Raw genomic sequence first — 22,873 nt, forward strand, 5'->3', positions numbered from 1 at the left:
TTTCTTTTTAACTGAAAAGACATCAGTTAGACAATATTCTAATTTTAAATTTGGGGTTTCATAAGCTCCAAGCCATAATAAACATTAGACCTGCTTAAGTCTCTGCAGCTAGTGTACTTAAATTTTATTTATCTGCAAAATGATGTTGTATACTTACAGTTTTGCACAATATATGTTCTCAAAACTACATACACCCTTTTAAAAAAAAAACATTTAGCAGTTGTTTAGCATGGGTCTGTGTAATCTGTTCTGAAATGGTTTTATTATAATATACTGTATATCGTTATCACAAGAGGCTGCAATGTATATCACAATATAGATTTTAGGCCATATCGCCCATCCCTAATTGATAGCCTATAGTAGTTGATAATAACATAGGCCTACCTAATGTTGCCTACGGACGGTAACAGTACAGTAGTAACCTTTTACAGTCTATGAGTAGAACAGCTTTCTCAAGCAGTTTGTGATGCATTTTGGAAACAGGAGATGAGCCCCTGGTCTAATGCGCCACCTGGCTTGAGAAACCCGTTCTCAAAGACTTACTTTTATAGTCATTATTTGGGTAGCACACATATTCTGAATGCCTTCGGCAGAATTCAAATGAGCCATTTTAATCTAGATTAATCTAGATTAATTTCAAAATTAATCTAGATTAATCTAGATTAAAAAAATTAATCTATGCCCACCTCTAATATTAATTAATAATAATATTCAGATTCAATTTTATTTTTTATTTATTTCGGCAGAGGGCGATATGTGTTGAATCAGTGAGTATTACATGACATCATATCTCTTATTAGTAGATACGAGATAGTGAAAAATGGCGGATGGAGAGACATCGACTGATATATGAACTGCACCATCATGTACATAATGTTTACTTTAATGTATATAAAGTGTATCATTCAACTTTTCTCCATGGTCTAAAGTTGAAAAAGCAAAAAAAATATCTCAATACATAGCAATATCAAATTACAATACTTGCAGAATCACAATGTTTAAAAATCACTATGCATATCGTATCGGCACCCAAGTATCGTGATAGTATCCAATCAGGGGATATGTATATCGTCCCTGTCCTATATTTACTATTGAAATATCTATATTGAAATAACTTCTCACTTGTGATGTTTCTAATTTCTTAATGGGATGGTTGTACCAGTTCAAAATATATAAAGTATCAGCCATAATTTCTGCACTAAATGGTAGAATAGTCTGCGAAAAATATGTCTGTGTATCTATAACTGCTCCAATCAGTGGTAATTGTTCACAGCTTGTTGTTGTAGTCATACATTTTTAGTCACAAATATAAATTACATTTAGTCAATAATTTGTCATGAATAATTCATAAATTTGAGTTACATTTACTTGTATTTACAATGGCATTTAGCTGACCAAAATAACATTTTAGATGACAATGTGCAAAGAAAATAAAGTGTTAAACTCTAACAAAGCATGTACATTTTTGATTCTTATCATGTTTCTAGTTGGTGAATATATAAAAAATCTATATTCATAATTAGATCCCTAAATCTACAATCTTTTTCTACTACTGGTATTTTGCTTTTCTTGTCATGTTGTAGCTTAAGTGTTATGGATTGAAGAGCAGCGATCATCCAGCATTGATCTGAAAGACTGCGGTGATTTAATTCCTCACATCTGTTTGGGAGGTTCTGGCAGACGGATCCCTGACAGTGTCTCTGCTTGATGTATCAGAGATCAAACGCTTCTGGGCAGGTTCACTTCAGGTTTTCTCACTGTGTGGGAATCCCATCACAGCTTCATTCCTCTGTTACAGTAGAGAGGAAGTTGAGTGTACATGCTGTACTTCAGTTCAACATGTTCCTTGATTTTGTTCCTACATCTTAGTCTTGAAGCATCAGACACCAACAGACATGTGGCTTTTTTAAACTTCTATATATAGTGCATCTCTTTCTGCACTGTTGTGCGCGATCTTTATAAATCTGGGAAATGCAGACCTTAGCTAATCCCAGCTCATAAATTTCGTAATAAGCTTCTTTGAGTAGATCATTCTCGAAGTCTGGAATTGTGACACATCTGGAGGCTGGAGATAGGAAGTCAGGAAAAGTTTGTCAAAGTTGTTGAATTTGTGCTGTTTTTAGGGATTGGTACTCTGGATGGCAGTGCCGAGAAGAGCAAGGATTTCCTGGGAAAATCTCAGAAGCAGGTACAATTTAACCCCGGCCAGACCACAGCCACATGGAGAGTGAGGGTTCTCTCTGATGGGAAATACGAGCAGTCCGAGACGTTCCAGATTGTCCTGACTGAGCCGGTGATGAGTGTTTTGGAGTCACCAGCAATAGCCACTGTTGAGATCGTGGATCCAGGTGATGGTAAGTCCAACAAAAGTTGACCAAACTAAGATTTAGTTTAAAAACTATATTTAGTTTATAAACTGCCAAACTTTATTACAGCTGAAAAGCTATTTTTGCACTACAGAAAAGGAAAAACAAGGATTAGAAACTAAATATTTTTCATTTTGGTTCATTCTGAGCAGAAACTGTGTTTTATGTTCTGGCTCCAACCTTTACAAATGGTAACCAGTTAGAATGAATAAAAGATAAGTTAATGGTCTTTTTTTTTACTGGAGTTAAAATGCTGATAAGCATTCAAATGAGATGAAAAGCCCATGTGAGCTAAGGTGATATACAACCACTGTTCAAAAGGTGTCAGTAAGATTTTTAAATGATCTCATTTAATCAGTTTGTGTCTGAAAAGCCAATGTGCATTAGATAAAATGTGATATATACTTCTGTTCAAAAGATTGGTAAGATTTTATGTTTTTTAAAGTCTCTTATGCTCACCAAACCTTTACTGACCAAAAATGCAGTAAAAACAGTAACATTGTGAATAAATAACTATTTTATACTCACATCATTGGTTGAGTCAGTATGCTACTGTTGTCAGGCTGCTCAAACAAGACAGAGCAATGTTTAAAAAGTGACTCAGTGTTTACACCTTTTTTGGGTAAATCGGGTGTAAACTTGAAAAATGGCTTACTTATGGTTGTCTTTGCATATTAAGCTGGGATAGAAGTATTTTATAATTGGAAAATTGTTGGTTGGTGCAGACCAGTACTTATATTACCTAAGTTACACTTAATTTTTGTTGTTGTTGTTGAAATAAATTAACACTTTTATTCAGCAAGGATCCATTAAATTGATTGAAAGTGACAGTAAAGACATTTATAGTATTACAAAAGATTTCTATTTCAAATAAACATGGTTCTTTTGAACTTTTATTCATCAGAAAATTTAGAAAAAATTATGGTTTTCTCAAAAAATATTAAGCAGCACAACTGTTTTCAGCATTGATAATATTAAGAAATGTTTCTTGAGCATCAAATCATCACATTAGAATGATTTCTGAAGGATCATGTGACACTGAAGACTGAAGGAATGAGGCTGAAAATTCAGCTTTGCCATCACATTTACACAATTACAATAGAAAACAGTTGTTTTTTAAAAAAACGTAATTTTTGATCAAATAAATAAAGCCTTGGTGAGCATAAGAAACTTACAAAAACATAAAAAAATCTTACCGAACACAAGTGTATATTACATTCTATCTAATGTGCATTGGCTTTTCAGACACAAACTTATCCAATGATTATATGAGATCAGTTCTTTTTTCAGACACATTTAATTCTTCAAAAATATCTCCGGTTCAGGCGCTCAATATACTGAACCACCATTACATCTAGCAAAGAAGTGAGTGAGTCAGAGGTAGGCAGGATGTTCAAGAGACCGAAAGGAAAAAAAAAACCAACAACAAAGCTTCTAAAAACATCCCAGGCTATTTTATAGTTTTTTTGTTCAATGTTGCAGATTAAACACATGCATTATCTCCATATTGCATATGCTTTTTTCTGTCTCTCAGTAGACCTCAATTATCATAGCATTTGATATCTCTTCCTACCTGCGAGCTTTCAGCGCACCCCCGCATGTCCGCGGCCCTTCTTTTCATCTCGAATTCTCCACACAGCTCTGTCTTGCTTTGAAAGCGTCTTGTCGATTAATGTAAATTAATGTAAATTGTCAACAGGTGTTTGAGAAAGGTTTGACAGGTCTGCACTGACTCCCTCTGTAATTAAACCATTCGCATTGGAAAGTTAGTTGCCGATTTCAAGGGGTCATTTCGGAGGGGGCGATGCACTTTTGGTCTTGCGAGGACCCAAACAGAGATGGCGTAATAACACCAGAAAGCCATCGTGAATAAACCTGTCATCAAAAACACTTTTTTACACAAGCTTTTATTTTATCTCCAAGCAGCTCTTGTTACAAAATACGTCTGTTTCTTTAGCCGAGAGCCATGGCTGAATCATTTGCCTGTTCATCATCACGACATCATCTCATATTCTCACAATTACGGGCGTATTTAAATGTGAAGCTTGAATAACCGGAGGCTTACATTGTTTTATTCTGTGTGTTTTTGTCTTTATCGCCTCCTCAGGGTCCCTGGATAATTAAAATTTTCATCTGTAATCCCAAACGCTGCGATAGTTTCCATCTAAATGTTACTTAAACCTCGCTATCTTTGCAGAAGTTATTTCTCCTTAGAAAAAAAGAAAGAAAACTCTGCTGCTTCCCCAGTGAGCTAATTATCAGTCTTATGGTGGGGTTTGTTTGCTGAGGCTGATGCCCCATGGGAGGCTTGACGTGACAGAGTCTGGCTGCTCTTTTTAATGGCGAGAGGGAGGGGAGGATGGGGCGGTCGGCATGCTGCGGTCCTATTGCTCCACGTGCAGTTTTTTCCTTTCAGGTTAATTATCCTTTTAGCTTTTGTGCGTGTGTGGCAGTGTGAGGTCAGGCATTAATATTTGAATGCGAGAGGGAGGTGGTTTTCTTCCGACGGGGCCTTCGGAGACCTGTCTGACCCAGTTGCCACAGAGTCGTTCACACATGATGGCTTACAACGACCCGTTGGCTCAGACAAAAGCTTGCATCTGGAGTCACATCTGTGACAGGGATGGCCGTGATGTGACAAGTTTCCTGCTTTACAGCCAGAACCTTTCACTGCTTATTAGTGTAAAGAGCCATTAAGGAAGAGGAGAGGCTACTGCATTACTGCAACTTTGCTTTCTGGTTTCATTAGTCTTATGTTGAGAAGGGGTTTACTGAAAGTTCAAATGGCTTTATCTTTTCCTGCTGGATTACTGAAATACTTTTTTGTTTTGAAGATCATGTGACTTGAAAAGGTCAAACAAACAGATTTAGGGCCCTATTTTAACGATCTAAGCGCATGGTCTAAAGCGCATGGGGCAAGTGCACTTTATCAAAAGTGGATTCGGACACACCCTAGTTTAAAGACGGGAAAAATGGTTGGCGCGCCCAGCGCTTGGTCTAAAGTTGTTGTCCCTATTCTCTTAATGAGTAATGGGTGTGTTTTGGGCGTAACGTGCAATAAACCAAAGTGTAATTTCCAATTCCCTTTAAAAGCCAGTTGCGCTCGTGCCATGGAGGATTCGCTAATTACATGGCGGAATTTGCAAACAGTTAGTCCAGAGAGGAAACGGATCTGCTCGTGCGCAAGGTTAAAGAGCGCAAGCTCATATCCATACCTCAAGACCATATCTCTATGTACACAATAATAATATTTTACATTGTAATCTCTGTAAGATTACATTGTTTAATTTCTGGCATGTTTGTGTGCTGCTGCACATCCCTGTGTGTGTAATAAGCAAAGTGTATGTGCGTTGTGCACCCGCTTATAGGCGCATATTACTAATGTGCCCTTTAAATAAAAAAATTTAAAAATACCGCTCCATTGACTTTAGACCTGGGGTGCTTCTCAATATCCCTCCTCGTTTCCTCGCTCCTCTATCCTCCATCCAATGACCCGGAAACCGATCAAGCTCAGCCATCTTGAAGGACATCTCAAATTCTCGAATTGCAGGAGGTGAGGATCGAGGAGTGAGGAGGCTTCCAGAGGAGTCATGAGCGAGGATACACAGGTGTATCCTTTGCGGAAGTGTTTTATCAACTAAACGTGATGCACGTATAAATTCTCCTTCCCCTTCACATTGGTCACAATCATTTGAATTTATTCTTTACCTTTGCAGTTTATATAAACCACACATCTCACATATTTCAACTGCGTATCTTGCTTTATTATTATTTATTATGAATTTCTTAAATAACCAACCTAAAACAACATAAGCGCCGATCCTTTGAGCGCTGCTGATTACACTGTGAAGTGACGCTCGAGTGATCAAGTATTCCAATGTATAAATAAGCTTTTCTTTGATTCCTCCGTCCTCCTTTTCTTTCCTTGTAGCCTTCCCTCGCATCCTACAGGGGGTGGAGCTGAGACGTGAGGAAAGGATGTGAGGAAAGAAAACGAGGATGCAAAAATAAGAATTGAGAAACACCCCAGGTTTCAGTTGGTCAATGGTGCAGTCTATTTCAGTTGCCTCAAAATAGCAACGCTCCAACAATGCACCTGAACACACTTCGTTTTCAGACCAGCACGCCCATGGGCGCACAGATGGGCCCAAATGCATTTGCTATTTAAACCACGTGGCGCAGGACGTGAAAAGGATAACTGCGTGGGGCTGAAACGAGCAAAAAAACACTTGCGTCGCGCCGCATTGCGCCAAGGAAGGAAGGAAGGAAGGAAGGAAGGAAGGAAGGAAGGAAGGAAGGAAGGAAGGAAGGAAGGAAGGAAGGAAGGAAGGAAGGAAGGAAGGAAGGAAGGAAGGAAGGAAGGAAGGAAGGAAGGAAGGAAGGAAGGAAGGAAGGAAGGAAGGAAGGAAGGAAGGAAGGAAGGAAGGAAGGAAGGAAGGAAGGAAGGAAGGAAGGAAGGAAGGAAGGAAGGAAGGAAGGAAGGAAGGAAGGAAGGAAGGAACCTAATGCAATATATACATTTGTGTGTTCATTCAAAGTGACTATAGAAAAGTACTGCAATACTTTTTATAAATAATCTGTTATGATTGACATGCATATAATTAAAATAAATCCTATCTATACCATGCTATTCTGTCAATCAAAAGTAATTTGACCGCCTATCTGCAGAGGACTCAACCAAGAGCTGAATATAAATGTGGAGGATTTTACTTTCTAATCGGTCTTGTTTTTGTATCTTACAAAACAAGGTCATTATTTTGGCCCCTGATGCATGAGTGTTTCCTGTGTGAGGGTAAGACACATTCTATCTTAATACATAAGCCTTATACCTGAGAGGCTACATACATTTGCCTCATTGTTATTCTTTTCTTAGAGCCAGTGTTTGAGTCTTGAGGGCTGTAAGATTCATTCTTTTATCAGCAGAGCCGTCACTCAGTCTGCACAAAACTCAGAGACCGAAGAGAGAACAATGTTTTGGTTTTGCAGAGGATATTTTGTTCTGAAATTCACAATGTCATATGGCTGAAAAAATCTGGGGTGGATAAATTGTTACACAATATAGTAATTGTCTTTCTCTCTTTTTTTTTTCATTTTAAACAAATGGGGAGAATAGATGATTGACATTTTCTGAAATACCTGTCAATCAGAGGATCAAACTACTGTAAAATTATAAGAGCAGTTTTATTTTCTATACATTTTCTATGAGGTTTGAATCTTTTTCAACCCTGTTATCATGTCTAAATACAGAATAATGCCTTTGATTTGATTTTGCATTCTATTGATATGCATTAAATAAACATGGAAAAGTAAAGAGACCCAATTAAAAAATTATATTTGAAAAAATATGTCGGAGTTGCACGTAACGGGTTGCAACAAATTTAGCCTAAATTAAGTTGCAATTCAGTTCGGGTCAGCTAGTTTTAGACCAAATATAGTTGGCTTATATTTCCTGTAAAAAAATATTTTTTTAATAATAAGTTGAGTAACAGAGTTGAGTATCAATTTGTGTAACAATTTTAAACATTTGATTTGTTCACAACTAGCCCATTAAGTTAATTTTATCACACAACATTTGTGAATATAATATTATTTTTAAAGTCCTGGTACACCAAATTCTACTGTATTGTATGTTATCATTCAAAGCTGTCACGGAAAATGCATCAGTCTAAATGTGTTGTTTTCTTCACTCTCTTTCCCTCCATTTTACCTATTACTTGTACAGCCAGTTACTCTATTTTTCACCTCCACTCTCCCTCGGTGACAAAAGACCACTTGTAGACTTCATTGGAAATGTTTGCAAAGGATCATGTATAATTGCATAGAAGGATCTGGGGCATAACAGGCCATGCAAAGAGGGATCTTCTTTTTTTATTACTATTGGTCCCTGTGCGCCTCTGTTTCAAAAACATCACCAGGCTTTCACTAGTTCTCTTCACTAGTCTTTTCTATAGATTTGTCTCTGGCTAGAGATTTTTTTTCTCTCCATCAGTTCAGTGTGTTTATATGTTGACTCAATCCTGACCTACGGTATTTGAAAATAGCAATGCCTGAACAAGCTCCCACTCAGTCAGATGGTTTACAGTGCAACACAATGCAATACACAGCCAGTACAGACAGATATCGATGCCGCGCTGTCCAAAGGCCACTAAAAACCTAATATGAAGCGCTCAATATGAAAAATCTATTTTCTCATAGAGAATGTGTTTTTGCCTTTTGTGCAAGATAAATGTGCATTACACGCCCAGTATAGAGCCATATGATTTGAAATAATTATATATTGAAGAATCAATCCACCGCCTGTGGTGTTTTGAAGCCCTGCGGTAATAGTGTTTCTGACAGAGAGCCGCTAAATCCCTCTGTGACTGATATAACAGAACAGCAGTCCTTATACTGAGCCAAATCTTCTTTTTCCTTTGACAGAGTCCACGGTGTTCTTTCCTCAGGCCAGCTTTGCCGTGGAAGAAGATATCGGAGAACTCCTGATCCCAGTGCACAGGAGGGGAGATGTCAGTGAGGAACTGATGGTGGTCTGTTACACCCTGCAAGGTGCAATACACAGCATACGCAACCTAATATATGCTCTCATTTTTATGCGGACAGTCTTTATATTTAATAGAATGGCAGAGTATGATGGCCAAAAGTACTGCACAAACACTAAACTGGAGCTTGTAATTGTGTAAAATAAGAATATAATATTATACAAATATGCAAATTGTATGTACAAATACAAAATTGCTCATTTTACGTTAAGTTATTTATTTTCATGTAATGCTTTTTGTTAGTGGTGAAACTGCTGGGAGTTTGCGAAATTTCATTATAAATTCAATGATCAAAATAGCCTCTACAAGATCTTATACAAATTATTATAAAATATGCCAACAGCTTGGTTGAAAAATTCATTACATTTATTGAATGTTTAGTATTATTTAAAATCTTAGGGGGTACAAAACCTGTAAATAATTGATGATTCAAAACGCTTGACCTGACGCAATATTCTTGTTTTCTTAATTTGTTGAAGAAGTGGTATAGTTCAACCAAAAATGAACATTTTGTCTGTGGAACTCAAAAGTAAATATTTTTTAAAGAACCTTGGATGGGATAAACGGATGAAAAGTCTTTTGAAGTTATTCAATAGCTTTTTGCAACAGACTAGATATTAGTCATCATTCACTAAGATTTTCCCTGTCTTCAGAAGTCTTGTCTCCAGCCTTTCTTTGTGTTGAAATGGTTTTGTCTTTGTCATTCATTCTAAAACAACATTCATTTGTGTGTGTTTCTGCTTTTGTGTCCATTGGTTTGCAATGGTGAGTAAAGAATGACAGTCATTTTTGAAAACTTCCATTGTTATTTTTGGGTAAACTATCCCTTTAAAGATTCATACTTGCAACATTTCCTCAGATGTGTCTTATGTGGCTTTGAATGAATTCCCAGCATGTGTCCTTTCTGCGCCTGCTGCAGGCTCTGCCACAGGAACCGTCCCCACTTCTGTTCTGTCCTACTCTGACTACATCTCCCGTCCAGAGGAGCAGGCCAGCATTCTGCGCTTTGATAAGGATGAGACAGAGAAGCATTGTCGTGTGGTGATCATTGACGACTCACTGTATGAGGGCGAGGAGAGCTTCAACGTGACCCTCAGTATGCCTATGGGAGGCCATCTGGGGCCAGAATACCCCACTGCGAAAATCCTCATACTGCCGGACCAGGACGACGGTAAGTACTTGTTTGCTTTTGTATGATTTAAAGGAACAGGACATTTTCTCTCCAGGAAGTATTGATTCTAATATTGACAGTTTGATGACGTATACACGTGACCTGAACAAAGAAAGTTACAAACGTGCATCCGAGTCATAAGTGGGCTGAATAAGTGGGAGCCGTGGCTTAGTGGTCAGCACACATGCTCTTGAGCTGTGGTGCTCATGTGGGAAATTTGAGTTTGAGTCTGGCTCGCATCATTTCCTGTTCCAATTTTTTTCCCTCATTATTTCTCTCTCTCTCTCTCTGGCCAAAAGTACCAAATTAAAAATAAATGTAAAGTATTTTCTTCTAATAAAAAATAAAAATGATGAGGCAGACTTACAATTCAGTCTGTGAACCATACTAATTAGAGCTATTCACAGTCCATATCATGCTCAGACAGATATGTATTTGTTAGTTCAACACACAGTGATATCTCCAAAGCCTTGTATTGCGACAGAATTTTTGCGTGTCTCGTGTGCATACGGCAGCCAGCGGATGAACCCAGAATAGACACAATGCACATGTAAATGGGCAACGCTGAAGTTTGCACGGGAGTCTCTTTCTCCTCCAGCGTTATGAGGCCTGAAATCACAGATAAAGTTGAGTTATTCTAAAGCCTTCTTTCCTCAAAGCAAGAGAATTAATTATTTTTCGGTGGAAAGCGAACAGATTTTTGTCCTTTTATCTCTGTTTTGCTGTTATTATGGCACCTCTAAAAAGTTTGCTGAGGAAAATAGGAGCCGCTGGCTTAGCCCACCTAAGACAGAAAGCGTGAAATTATACTCAGGAGAGAGCTGGAAGGGATAGAGTTCATCCTTTGGCTCCCTATGACTAGGAAACTATACATTAACATTTGTGTATATAACTCTGTGTGTCTGAATCCCCGTGCTGCTCGACGCTGAACGTGGATTAGTGGTAATTCCCATGTGACACGAAGGTGAAAGCTTTCATCAAGTTAAGTTCAGCTAAGCGTGCTGCATTCGGTATCTGACAAATAGTGTTTATTAAAGCGTAAATAGTGTGTGTGTGCGTTTAAGAAAGGGGCCGTGTAATTAGAGGATGTTCTTGACGCTTTGTTTTGGCATGTCTTTCTGAATCTTTATCTACCTCTCTTTCTCACACACAAACAGGACACCTCAGGCTACTGAAGGTTTTTTTTCTGGGGCAATCCTCTTGTCTGTGGTACAATATCCTAAGGGTATTAGATCATATCTGCCTCTATCTGAGGCTGTTATCAGTAAATCTGGGCTAAAACCACCAAAACATCAATCAGCAGCTTGCAATAGCAAAACACTCCTTAAATTCAGGGATAGAGCTGCAAATGAGTGTATCATTTCAGCCTGTTGTGATTATTTAAGCTTAACTTAGAGGTTACAAGGCTCCTTAAGGCTTTAAACATTTATTATAAGATAAGTGTAACTATAATGAATTGTCTTTACTTAATCCAGGACATGAGCTCTGAAAGATAAAATTCTGTGGACAAGATATTGTATTCCTGCTCTCTCAAGATGAGAGATCAAATCCAAGTGAGCTACAGTATTTTAAGACATCATAAGCATTTTACAGGTAGGAAGCAACATTATTCTTCCGTCTAAAATACCAAATTTTCAAAATTCTAAAGCAGTGTCACATGTTTCTTTGTGTTGCAACAATCTCAAATAGTTCAAAATCAACAGTCAACAAAAATGTTCACTGTATACTGTAATGAAAGGTATGAATAGAAATAGTTCAAGACTTTTAAAATAGTAAAATGAAATGACTATTTCACAAAAAAATGTTTAATGACTTTTATTCAGCAAGGTGCAAAAGTGACAATAAAGACATTTGTAAGGTTATAAAAGATTTATATATATTTTTTTAAATCCTGTTCTTTTGAACTTTAAATTAATCAAAGAATTCAGAAAAAAGTTATGGTTTCCACAAAAAATATTAAGCAGCAACTGTTTTCAAAATTGCTAATGATGATAAGAAATGTTTCTTGTGCAGCAAATCAGCATATTATTATGATTTTTGAAGGATCATGTGACACTGAGACTGGAGTAATGATGCTGAAAATGCAGCTTTGCCATCACAGGAATAAATTATATTTTAACATATGTTAAAATAGACAACAGTTCTTTTGAATTGTAATACTATTTCACAACAGTAATGTTTTTCCTGTCTTTTTGATCAAATAAATGCAGCCTTGGTGAACATAAGAGACTTCTTTCATAAACATTAAAATAATCTTACTGACCACAAACTTTAGAACGGTTGTGTATGTGTACATGCTTTCTATTGTATGATCATTTTAGCTTCATTGCTTCATTGGCTTAGCATCGCGATCATTTCAAATTCATTCATTCTTTTTTAAAACTTTTTTTCAAAAATGCGACATTTGTGTAAGAGATGCTGAAAAACAGCAATGCCACAAAAGTCTTTCTATGTCTGTGTGTGTGAAGAGGGTTGTTTTTCTACATTCTTTCTATTTGAAATGCTGACTGTGAATAGTAAAAAATGAAATTCTACGTAACCCCTAAATCTGTATCATCCTGTTCTCCTCAGTCTCTCTATTTCTCTCTTGTGAACACATAGGCGCACATACTTAAGCATGAATTATTGATCTGGTGGCCCTAGTTGGGCTGCTCAAGTAGGTTGTGTATCATTTCTGTTTTTATTTTTCTGTTTATCAAGGTTTCAGAACCGAACGAAGAGAGTCTGTGAAATATTTGCTGTGTCATTTAGATTTATGTGGAGTGGTTAACTGCAGATGGAGAGATAAACATCACTCCAGCAGAGTAAAGCAGAACACCTTCCTCCAAATACCAGAAACCATGAGGAAAAAGACTGTGTGTGTGTGTGTGTGTGTGTGTGTGTGAGGCAGGAGTTTGCAGGTAAACAGACAAAGGTCGAATCCCTCAGGCAATGCACGGATGGTTTTATCTCCGAATGCTGGAGAGAAGATCTCAACGAGCGAGGAAAGAAGGTCAAAACTACAGCTGAAAATTCAGTCCAAAACTCAATTACTCTCAGTTCTGTGTATGTGTGCTAAACATGAGAACTGGTTTGATGCTGCCTGTGTATGAGATAAACCGCGTTGGGAAGTTACGACGTCTTGCGAATGAACTATAATTTTTCCAGTTGCTTGAAAGTAGTTTAGCTGTTTTTTATTTTTAAATAGTGTTGCTTTTTCATTCGTTTGTTGGGTCGGGTGGACTGAGTTTGGAAGTTCCACTCCGTACTTCTGTCTCTCTCTGAGAGCTAATGAACTGCATCAAAACAAACAAGGTCTGGATGCCAAGCTCAGTGTTATTTGGCCGACAGCGACTGAGCTCACTGCAGATTAAAACTGAAGAGATGTTCTGCTGCAGGGATAAAGAGTACAGCAAAAACTAGTGGAAATAGTCTCTGCAGGATATTCTGGCTACTAAACAGAAAGAGACCACTTGATTTACAGTATTTGTAAAATAACCAATCATGGGTTGCTGAAATTGAGAATTTACTACAAAAATATACTTTCACAGGGAAATGAATGCAAGTGTGGTCAGCAGCAACTATGAGAAGAACAGACAAAAACATTTTTAAAAAATCTTACAGACCCCAAACCTTTGAATGGTACTGTATATTATATTATATTATATTATATTATATTATATTATATTATATTATATTATATTATATTATATTATATTATATCCCAGATAGCACATGCATATCGTAGAGACGTCAATTTATTGTGTGTATTTTCATCTGGATTTTTTTAAAAGAGCATTCGCTTATCTGCAAAAAGTCAGATATTAAATAGGCATTATATTATATTATATTATATTATATTATATTATATTATATTATATTATATTATATTATATTATATTATATTATATTATATTATATTATATTATATTATATTATATTATATTATATTAGCCATTGAAAATAACTTGAACTTGACGTTATTTACAGCTCTGGGGATTGGCTGAAAATGGTTGTGTGAGCAAAGATGACAGATTCCTAATTGTGTTCCCCAACTGAGCAACTGCCATTGTGATGAACACTATTGGATAGCTCTCTCAATATAATATAATATAATAAATACTTATAATATAATGCTCTAAAATGCATATAAATGCTCATATACAAAAGTTCAGGGTGTGTAAGATTATTTTAATGTTCATGAACACCAAGGTTGCATTTATTTAATCAAATCAGTGATCAAAAAATGTAATATTGTGACATATAATTCCAATTTAAGGCTTACCTGAGGCCTATTTGTAGTGCTCTAAGGCTCAGAACGATTGGTGTTCTGTTTTCTGTGCAAGTGTTTTCAGGTGTGTATGTAAGTGCCTACAATTGCCAGATGAGTTTTGCATTTTGAACAGAGTGATAACAGGTGATTTCGTTTTTGAACAAAGTGTCTAATGTAAGAAAACGTGTGTAGTGTTTCGCAATAAGTGTGTTACAGAATTGCAAACAAAGTGCAAAGTTGACAATGTGTTTAAGGTATGCTACAAGAAGTGTAGGTATTGAGGCTTTGGTCTAAGCATTCGGTTTTAGTGTGTAAGCAATGGACAAAAACTGTAATGCTTGACATGATGCTTTCTGCTCAACATTGTTTGTATAACAGTGTAGCCCTGAGTGGAGGTGGAGAATATGAGAAGTACATGTCTGTTTGACGGAAGTACATCTACAGAGGCACCTGTCTGTAGTTTGAAATTAATGCCTTGACAGCATGCGCTTCTGTCTGACAGATGTTCATAGTTGGAGACTAGCAAATGTTTATGTCTAGAGAAACTCAAACATTAGCACACAACACAGCATGCTCTGACTGTCAATGAGCTTTGCATTCACATTAAGTACACTAAATAAACCCCCTTGTGCATTAGCTTTCAGGGGTGCGGATTTCAGAACGCAGCATAAAGATGCACCCCAAACCTTGTAGATCATCAAGAACTGCCGCACACTGAGCTAAAATGGTGTTCTCAGTCAGCAGTATCAGCAGCATCAGAGAGCCAGCTGTCTGAAAAAAATGCTTTGTGCTGTTTCCTGTTTTGGCATTTATTGTGTGGAATGTACACACAGGTATTATTGCTCACATAAATCTGTCAGTACTAAATCAGTGGTGTTGAAGCCTCGGGGCATAAAGACTGCCTCTGCATTACTGAACCACCTGTGTAGCTCCAGACTAAATCAATACTTACTTTAATGCTCAGATGTGGATAGTGGACCAGTGCTCATGCTGTTAGGTGGTATAGTAGTTAATCTTGGTGAATTTTTTTATTTTTTTTTGAATATTTACCATGGTTGTATTATAGTTTATATTTTTTACATGTCAAGAGAAAATACAATATTACTGTTAAATGTCTATCTATCTATCTGTCTATCTGTCTGTCTGTCTGTCTGTGTCTGTCCTAATCTTAGAATTTACCTGTCTGTCATTTTGAATAATTAATACTTTTATTAATCAAGGACGCGTTAAATTGATCAATATGGCAGCAAAGACTTTTACATACAAAATATTTCTATTTCGAATATATAGACCTTATGTGCCAGAGAAACGAGGGCACCGCCATCTTTAGAATATTGTCTTTGAACTTCCGTTTTTGCGGTCGCTCTGTATATTCCTATGGCATTGCTGTCCAGGAGTAATTAGCTTTTGAAGTGGATTTACTTAATGTAAAGTTAACGAAAGTTATCATGAGGATTGTAATGTTTAAAGCAGATGTCTTAACAAATGTCATTAGACCGGGAAGATTTTAAAACGAGCCGTTCATTCATAAATACGCAATATCACTGTTAAAATACAGACTGGAAATCAAAAGACAGTGGGCCCTATTTTAACGATCTGAAACGCAAGTGTCAAGCGCAAAGCGCAAGTAACTTTGTGGGCGGATCTCCGGCGCTGTTGCTATTTTCCCGGCGGGATAAATTCCTCTTGCGCCCGGCGCAAATCTTAAAGGGGTTGGTCTGAAGTAGCTTCATTATTCATAGGTGTGGTTTGGGCGTAACGTGAAATAAACCAATCAGAGCGACATCTCACATTCCCTTTAAGAGCGGGCGCGCTTGTTCTAAAGCGGATTCCTATTATAACGGCGGATTTGCCAGGCGTGCGCCAGGAGCGGTTCACAGCCGAGGAGACCGACGTTCTCGTCAGGGACATTGGGGATGGAGAAATCCACCCAAATTAACTTCGGTTAAACAGGCGTATGATAATTTGGGTAAATGTGTAAGCTAGATGTATGCTTTTATAATAAATTGTCTATCTATCGATCGTAATAATGTATGATTTGCAAAAATGAAAACTGCTGCTTCTGTGTAGATGAGAGAATCAAAGTGCGCGTGTTGTGCACACGCTACATTGATTATGGCCAAGCATGCGCCCTTAAAATAGCATATGAATAACATGCGCAACGCGCCACTGCCTTTAAACTATTTTTTCCTGGTTAGTGGCGCAATTGTTTTCTAAACCTGCAAAATAGCATGAAGGAACGTTTGCGCCGGACCACGCCTCCTCTTTTCGCTGAACCGCCCTGGGAAGCGCAAGTGAATTTCCTAACTTACCGACGTGCTTCTGTGGAGGGAAAAGTCCGCTTTGCGCGGGTGCAAAATAGGAATGATACATGCGACGGTGTACAAAGTCAATTGCGCTGGGTGCAAGATAGGGCCCAATGAGCGCAGCGCTAAAAAGGGGTGGGGCTACATAAGGTCTATACTGTTCTTCTAAACGTTCTATTTATCCTGAATACATTTTTTTACGTTTTTATAAAATTAAGCAGCACATCTGTTTTCAACATGAATAAAAACATTTCTTAAATAAATTACAGTTATTTAAAATTATATTGAATTGTAATAATATTTTACAATATTACTGTTTTTACTGTATTTTTGGTAAAAGTGTATGGCTGACTTGTTATAAAAACTTTGAGAAAAATCTTAGCGACCCCAAACTTTTGAACAATAATGTTTATATATAAATTGTAATTTAATCAGAGAAGTATTTCTCTGACTAAAAGCAATGAAAGGTTTTAAATGATAAAAAGTGGGTTTCATACAAAATCAGAAATATTTCTAATGCATGTGTTTTGTAAGGTAGTGAGAGAATCAATGTGATACTCAAATAAAACTAAAAATACACAACATGTGTTATGCATTTTTATGATTATTGTGGTAATATAGTCGTTTTTGAATTGGATTGAGATGCTTTTTTTTTATCAACATTGTAGTTAGTTTCTAAAGGCTTTTATATAGGAAAAATACCTTTTTTTCACAACAAATATTATATTTAGCATTATAGAAATAACAGTTTCCATTGATTTCACCACCGTAATGATAGTTTACCTGTGATTTAGTATCGTTTCACTACAAATCATTTCAGCTATGGTTAATATGCAAGGATGTCATAAAGAAGACTACATGTCATAAACATGCTTTTGATGTCCCTTTTCAGAATAATTTCCTTGTTAACAGTAATTTCTAATCTTATTTCTCCCTTGAAGTGTAAAAATAGCTCCAGCTTTTGACAGATACAACTAAATACAGCACAAATCTCATTGCTTCCCACCTGCTATTCATACTTAGTTTTCTCAAAGATGTTTCACAAAGCTGTCAAAACTGCACAAACCCATCTGCACTGCACTCCATGCTACCGACAGACACACTAGCGAGTTCAAACATGATTTTCCACAATTGAAGAACACAGACTTTTTATCAGTCACCTGAAGCTTTAAAAAGCGCTGACAGACTCGTGCCTGAGAGCAGGCTTCCGGAAATAGACATGTCGTGCTGAGGTTTTGATTGGACCAGGACATCTCGGGGTAGACAGCCACCAATATTTGCCAAATATAATGGAGGTTTTGAAAGAACACAAGCTATTTTTGATAATTGGAATATGGATCTAACGGTGCTTCAGATGAAAATGTGTCCGTCTAATCGAAACTCTGTGTTTGGACACCTGGTTATGGATTATCCCCATGTGCCTATATCCATACGGGTTTGATAATGAGCTGTTTTGTCTAATTGTATCTTCTTCATAAAATTTAATTTTGTGCAAGTTTGCTCTCTGTGGCGCAATTGTCGTCACGCATCTGCTTTGTGCATGAATCCTTCCTCATTAGCCCTACTGAGTATGATAACGCTCAGATGATTCAGCTAAGTTCATATATGCTGTGATAAATCCTGAAATGGGTTTGCTTGATGCTTCTGCCTGTGTATGAAAATATAATGCAGTGTGAGATTTTACCCTGAGGGGCTTCAACCTTTCAGCTTCACCCTTCGTCTCTGACTATTTCAACACGCTAATTCTTTAATTAATGCTTCCCCTCATCTTCAACAATTGAATCATTTTAAAACATCTTAACCATGAATACTAGTCTTTCTTTTTATTCTTTTTTATTACAACCTTTGTGCCTAAAGCATGATTTTTAATCAGCAAGCAATAAAATTATTGTAAAAAAGGGAAAAATCTCATAACACAGAACACCCTAGCAACCAACTGAATAGAAACACATTTGCAAATACTCACAATACTTTAGCATCTTTTGCACAGGCAGTTTCAAGAAAATGTTAAATATATATTAATATAAAATAAACTTATTGGGAGTGCTTTAAATTAAGCACTGTAATTCAGATTTTTAAGTTGTTCCTCTATAAACGATAAATTGTTTCTCTAATTTATCCAGAATCGTGCAGCTATATTTTTTAGCATACGCAGAATTATTTAACATTAATGATAAACTAAATCCTATGAAAATAATTAGCTGAAGCCTAATGCAGATATAGATTTCCATACATGCGTATAACTGCGAATCCACAATTAACTTTCTCTCTAGTGTTTACTAGCAGGTGTTTTTACTGTTCCAATATGGCGAATGGAGACGCTATTGAGGCATCTACACTGAACAAAATTATTTTGTGTTAGTGAGCACTTCTGCTTTGCCGAGATTTGCGTTAGGCAAATGGCGGTCACACCCCCTCCAATACAGTAAAACTGCACATTTTAGAGTGGCCTTTTATTGTGGCCAGCCTAAGGCACACCTGTGCAATGATCATGCTGTATAATCAGCATCTTGATATGCCATACCTGTGAGGTGGATGGATTATCTCGGCAAAGGAGAAGTGCTCACTAACACATATTTAGACAGATTTATGAACAATATTTAAGAGAAATAGGCCTTTTGTGTACATAGAAAAAGTCTTAGATCTTTGAGTTCAGCTCATGAAAAATGGGGGCAAAAACAAAAGTGTTGCGTTTATATTTATGTTCAGTGTATATTTGGTGGTGTGTGTCAAAAGCATCTGCACTAACCACTAGGCCACAGCTAGAAAATAAGTGTTTTGGTCTGTTAATTTCTTACAGATATACAACAACATTTACAAAAACTTAGATCAGGGTTTTTATATTTTGAATGCTAGTGAACATGAATCTAAAATTACATATGAAACCCTGTAATTTGTGACCTGATCTTATGTTTGTAGTGTGTTCTGAACAGAGAGGTTACAAGCATTTCTTTGTAAGTGGCTTCCTGTAGATAATGCAAGATGACAGCTGTTGAATCCTCGCAGGAACCTCTGCTCTTAGAAGCCGCGGGTGAGAAAAACAGAAACCTCCATACAAGGTGTCAGTTTGTTGTCATGGAGACCAGCATCCACTGTTCAGGCAGCAAACTGAACAGTGGTGTTAAGATGGTGAATGTGGCTGTTATGAAATAGAGCTGGTTTTTGCTATCGTACACGTTTTATTACTTGGTAGAAGGTTGATTTACTATTCAGTACATAATTTATTCAAGGTTTTTCTCAAACTTAACAATTAAATGCAAATTCTAAGATGTTCTTGAATGTCACAGAATAAAATGGAGGAGGGTTGTATTTTAGGGTTGGTACATGTAGTTTAATTACAATAACTGCAATCAACAGGGTTTCCACAGTCATGGAATACATATCTGGAAATATCATTTAAATTAAAAATATCAAATTTTAAAAAGAGATCTTAAAGGTCATGGAAAATTCATTCCTTTCTGTAATGAAAAAACCTTTAAAGTTATATTCTGCTCTAAAATACTTTTTAAATTGGTTTGATATTGCACCTTTGTACTGTAAGTGTGAACATTAACAGTGAAACTTTTGAACTTTATATTTAATTGGGTTTTACATGGCTTGCATATTTTCGTCCTTCATTTAAAAGAAAAGTTATTAAAGCTGTCCAATATCATAACTAAATAAAGCAATGAACTAACATGTACATTTAACAATTAAAGTAAACAAAGTGTGTGTGTGTGTGTGTGTGTGTGTGTGTGTGTGTGTGTGTGTGTGTGTGTGTGTGTGTGTGTGTGTGTGTGTGTGTGTGTGTGTGTGTGTGTGTGTGTGTGTGTGTGTGTGTGTGTGTGTGTGTGTGTGTGTGTGTGTGTGTGTGTGTGTGTGTGTGTGTGTGTGTGTGTGTGTGTGTGTGTGTGTGTGTGTACTGTCATATTCTTATTGGTTGATCGTCTTAATTGTTCACAGGTGTTTTTTGTCAGTCATTAGTCTTGGTGTTTAAATAGCCCTCTTGTTTCCATTGTATCTTGTCTAGTTTTTTTTGTGTAACCGCTGTTGGTGAGTCTCGTGTAAACAAGACTTGTGTTAAAGTTTTTTGTCGTGTCGTGTCTGTGCCCGTGCCCATGTCGGTGTCAGTGTACATTCCAATGTCCGTGCCGGTGCCCATACCGGTGTCCGTGCCGGTGTCCGCGCCAGTGCCCGATCCTGTGCCGGTGTGTCTGTGTACGTGCCATTGTCCGTGTACGTTCTGGTGCCGGTGCCCGATGCTGTGCCGGTGTCCGTGTACGTTCCGGTGTCCATGCCTGTGCCTGATCCTGTGTCTGTGTCCATGCCGGTGTGCTGGTGTCCGTGCCGGTGCCCGTGTACGTTCTGGTACCGGTGTCCGTGCCAGTGTTTCCGTGCCTGTGCCAGTGTCCGTGCCGGTGTGTGTGCCGGTGAATGTTGCTGAACACAACAAAAAAACTTTAATTTGACTTAATTACATGAGACTCACCAACAGCGATTACACAAACAAAACTAGACAAGATACAATGGAAACATGAGGGCTATTTAAACACCAAGGTGTCCGTGCCGGTGCACAACTGAAGAAAGAAACAGATTTGGGTTTAAAACAACTTGAGAGACTAAATGATGACACTTTTCATTTTTTGGGGAACTATCCCTTTAATGTTATTAAAACAACAAAAAACAAAGAGAAAACCACTCACTGCTCTGAAAACTTTAATAGTAGCTTTAATAAGTATCAATGTATAACTTATACAGTGAAGTCTGTGTAGTGTTTTATTTTTATATTTGTTCATTTAATTTCTTTCTTGAATGCTTCTGTTAAATACACCTACTGTAGCTGAAAAAAATAAAACAGTTTATTTCATTTGTATATTATATGTTGTGTATATGTAATGTGTATCTTTTGTTCTTATCTTTTAATAACAGAGATAATAATGACAAAGATTTTTATTTTCGCCACTTCGGCCTAAATGTCTGCCATTCTTTTTTTATTTTAGATTTTGTTACCTTGTAAGGCTTTGTTTTTAAAATAGGGACATTAGTTTGGCTGTAATGCTCAGTCACTTGCAAAATAGTAAAACCAACATGAAAAAGAATCATGATAAAATCGTGAATTGTGATTTTCCTGAAAAAGAATTGCGATATGATATTTTTGCAATATCGCCCACCTCTAATACATTCATACTTACTTTTATTGTTAAATGTACATGTTTATTTATGTTTACTTAATGGCTAAATTATAAGCTTTTAATTGCCTTGACCACAAAATATTGGTTAGGAAATTAGCACAAATGCACTACTTAAAAGGCATTGCTGTCTCAGGAAAATTAAGGACAGAATTAAGTATTTGGCAGTACATGGAAAGTTGTGTGTGGAGTGATGAATCACAATGAACACTAGTTAAATGGCGATGCTCCGGAGCAGTGTCTTCGAAAATCTGCTGATAAATATAATAATAAATGCATCTCTACCACTGTGAAGATTTTTAAACAAGACAATGCTCCTGCCCAAATTGCAAAGACAACCAATAAGTGGCTTGAGAACAAGTTGAGAACAATATTTGGTCTCACTCACATTAAACTCAAGCGAACTGGGAGACATTTTTCAACTACTCATGAACTGTTGTAAGCCATTAACATTGAGTGGAACAACACTGGCTCTTCTTCCAAAAGCTGTCTGCGAATTGGTGAAGGCTATTCTCTGCTAAGTTACTTTATCTATGGTATTTGTGTACTTCTGAATAATTTTGGTTTGGCCCATTCTTTTCCCAGGAGTATATGTAAACATAACAATAAAATAAACTGAAGAAAAATAATCATGTTAAATATAATAATAATTAATAATAATAATTTTTGTAATGCTTTTCAAATTTAAAGAATGTAACATTCACGGAAAAATTATGAAAATTCATTGTCCATGGACATTTTCTGCTTATGCCCCTACAGCTCCTGTGTTCTACTTCGGCAATCAGGAGTATCACATCGATGAGAGCGATGGCCACGTTGAAGTCCATGTGTGGAGGACAGGGACGGACCTCTCGAAAAAAGCTACAGTCACTGTGAGATCCCGCAAAACAGACCCTGTTTCTGCTGAAGGTGAGTGATACCGTTGTATTTTCCCAGTAATCCATTGTTTTTTCCCCGTCCTCAACCAGCATTGTTACTCATTTCCAATCATAACGGGTTAAAAACTACTGTCAGGATTTACTATCAGGATAAGACTAGCAATGAAAAATTAGCGATGAAAAGGCTTGGAGA

General features: G+C 37.0%; 1 protein-coding gene across 1 annotated transcript in view; it reads left to right on the forward strand.

Annotated features, from left to right (window-relative positions):
* frem2a (FRAS1 related extracellular matrix 2a) overlaps nt 1–22,873 on the forward strand; it is a 61,933-nt gene that overhangs the window by 21,226 nt on the left and 17,834 nt on the right. The window contains exons 4-7 of the mRNA XM_082157424.1: nt 2,124–2,354; nt 8,787–8,912; nt 9,825–10,076; nt 22,562–22,711. Coding sequence (XP_082013550.1) covers nt 2,124–2,354; nt 8,787–8,912; nt 9,825–10,076; nt 22,562–22,711 — 759 coding nt within the window. The remainder of the gene's footprint in view (nt 1–2,123; nt 2,355–8,786; nt 8,913–9,824; nt 10,077–22,561; nt 22,712–22,873) is intronic.

The sequence above is a fragment of the Leuciscus leuciscus genome (genome assembly GCF_965113295.1).
Source record: "Leuciscus leuciscus genome assembly, chromosome: 24".
Taxonomy (NCBI): Eukaryota; Metazoa; Chordata; class Actinopteri; order Cypriniformes; family Leuciscidae; genus Leuciscus; species Leuciscus leuciscus.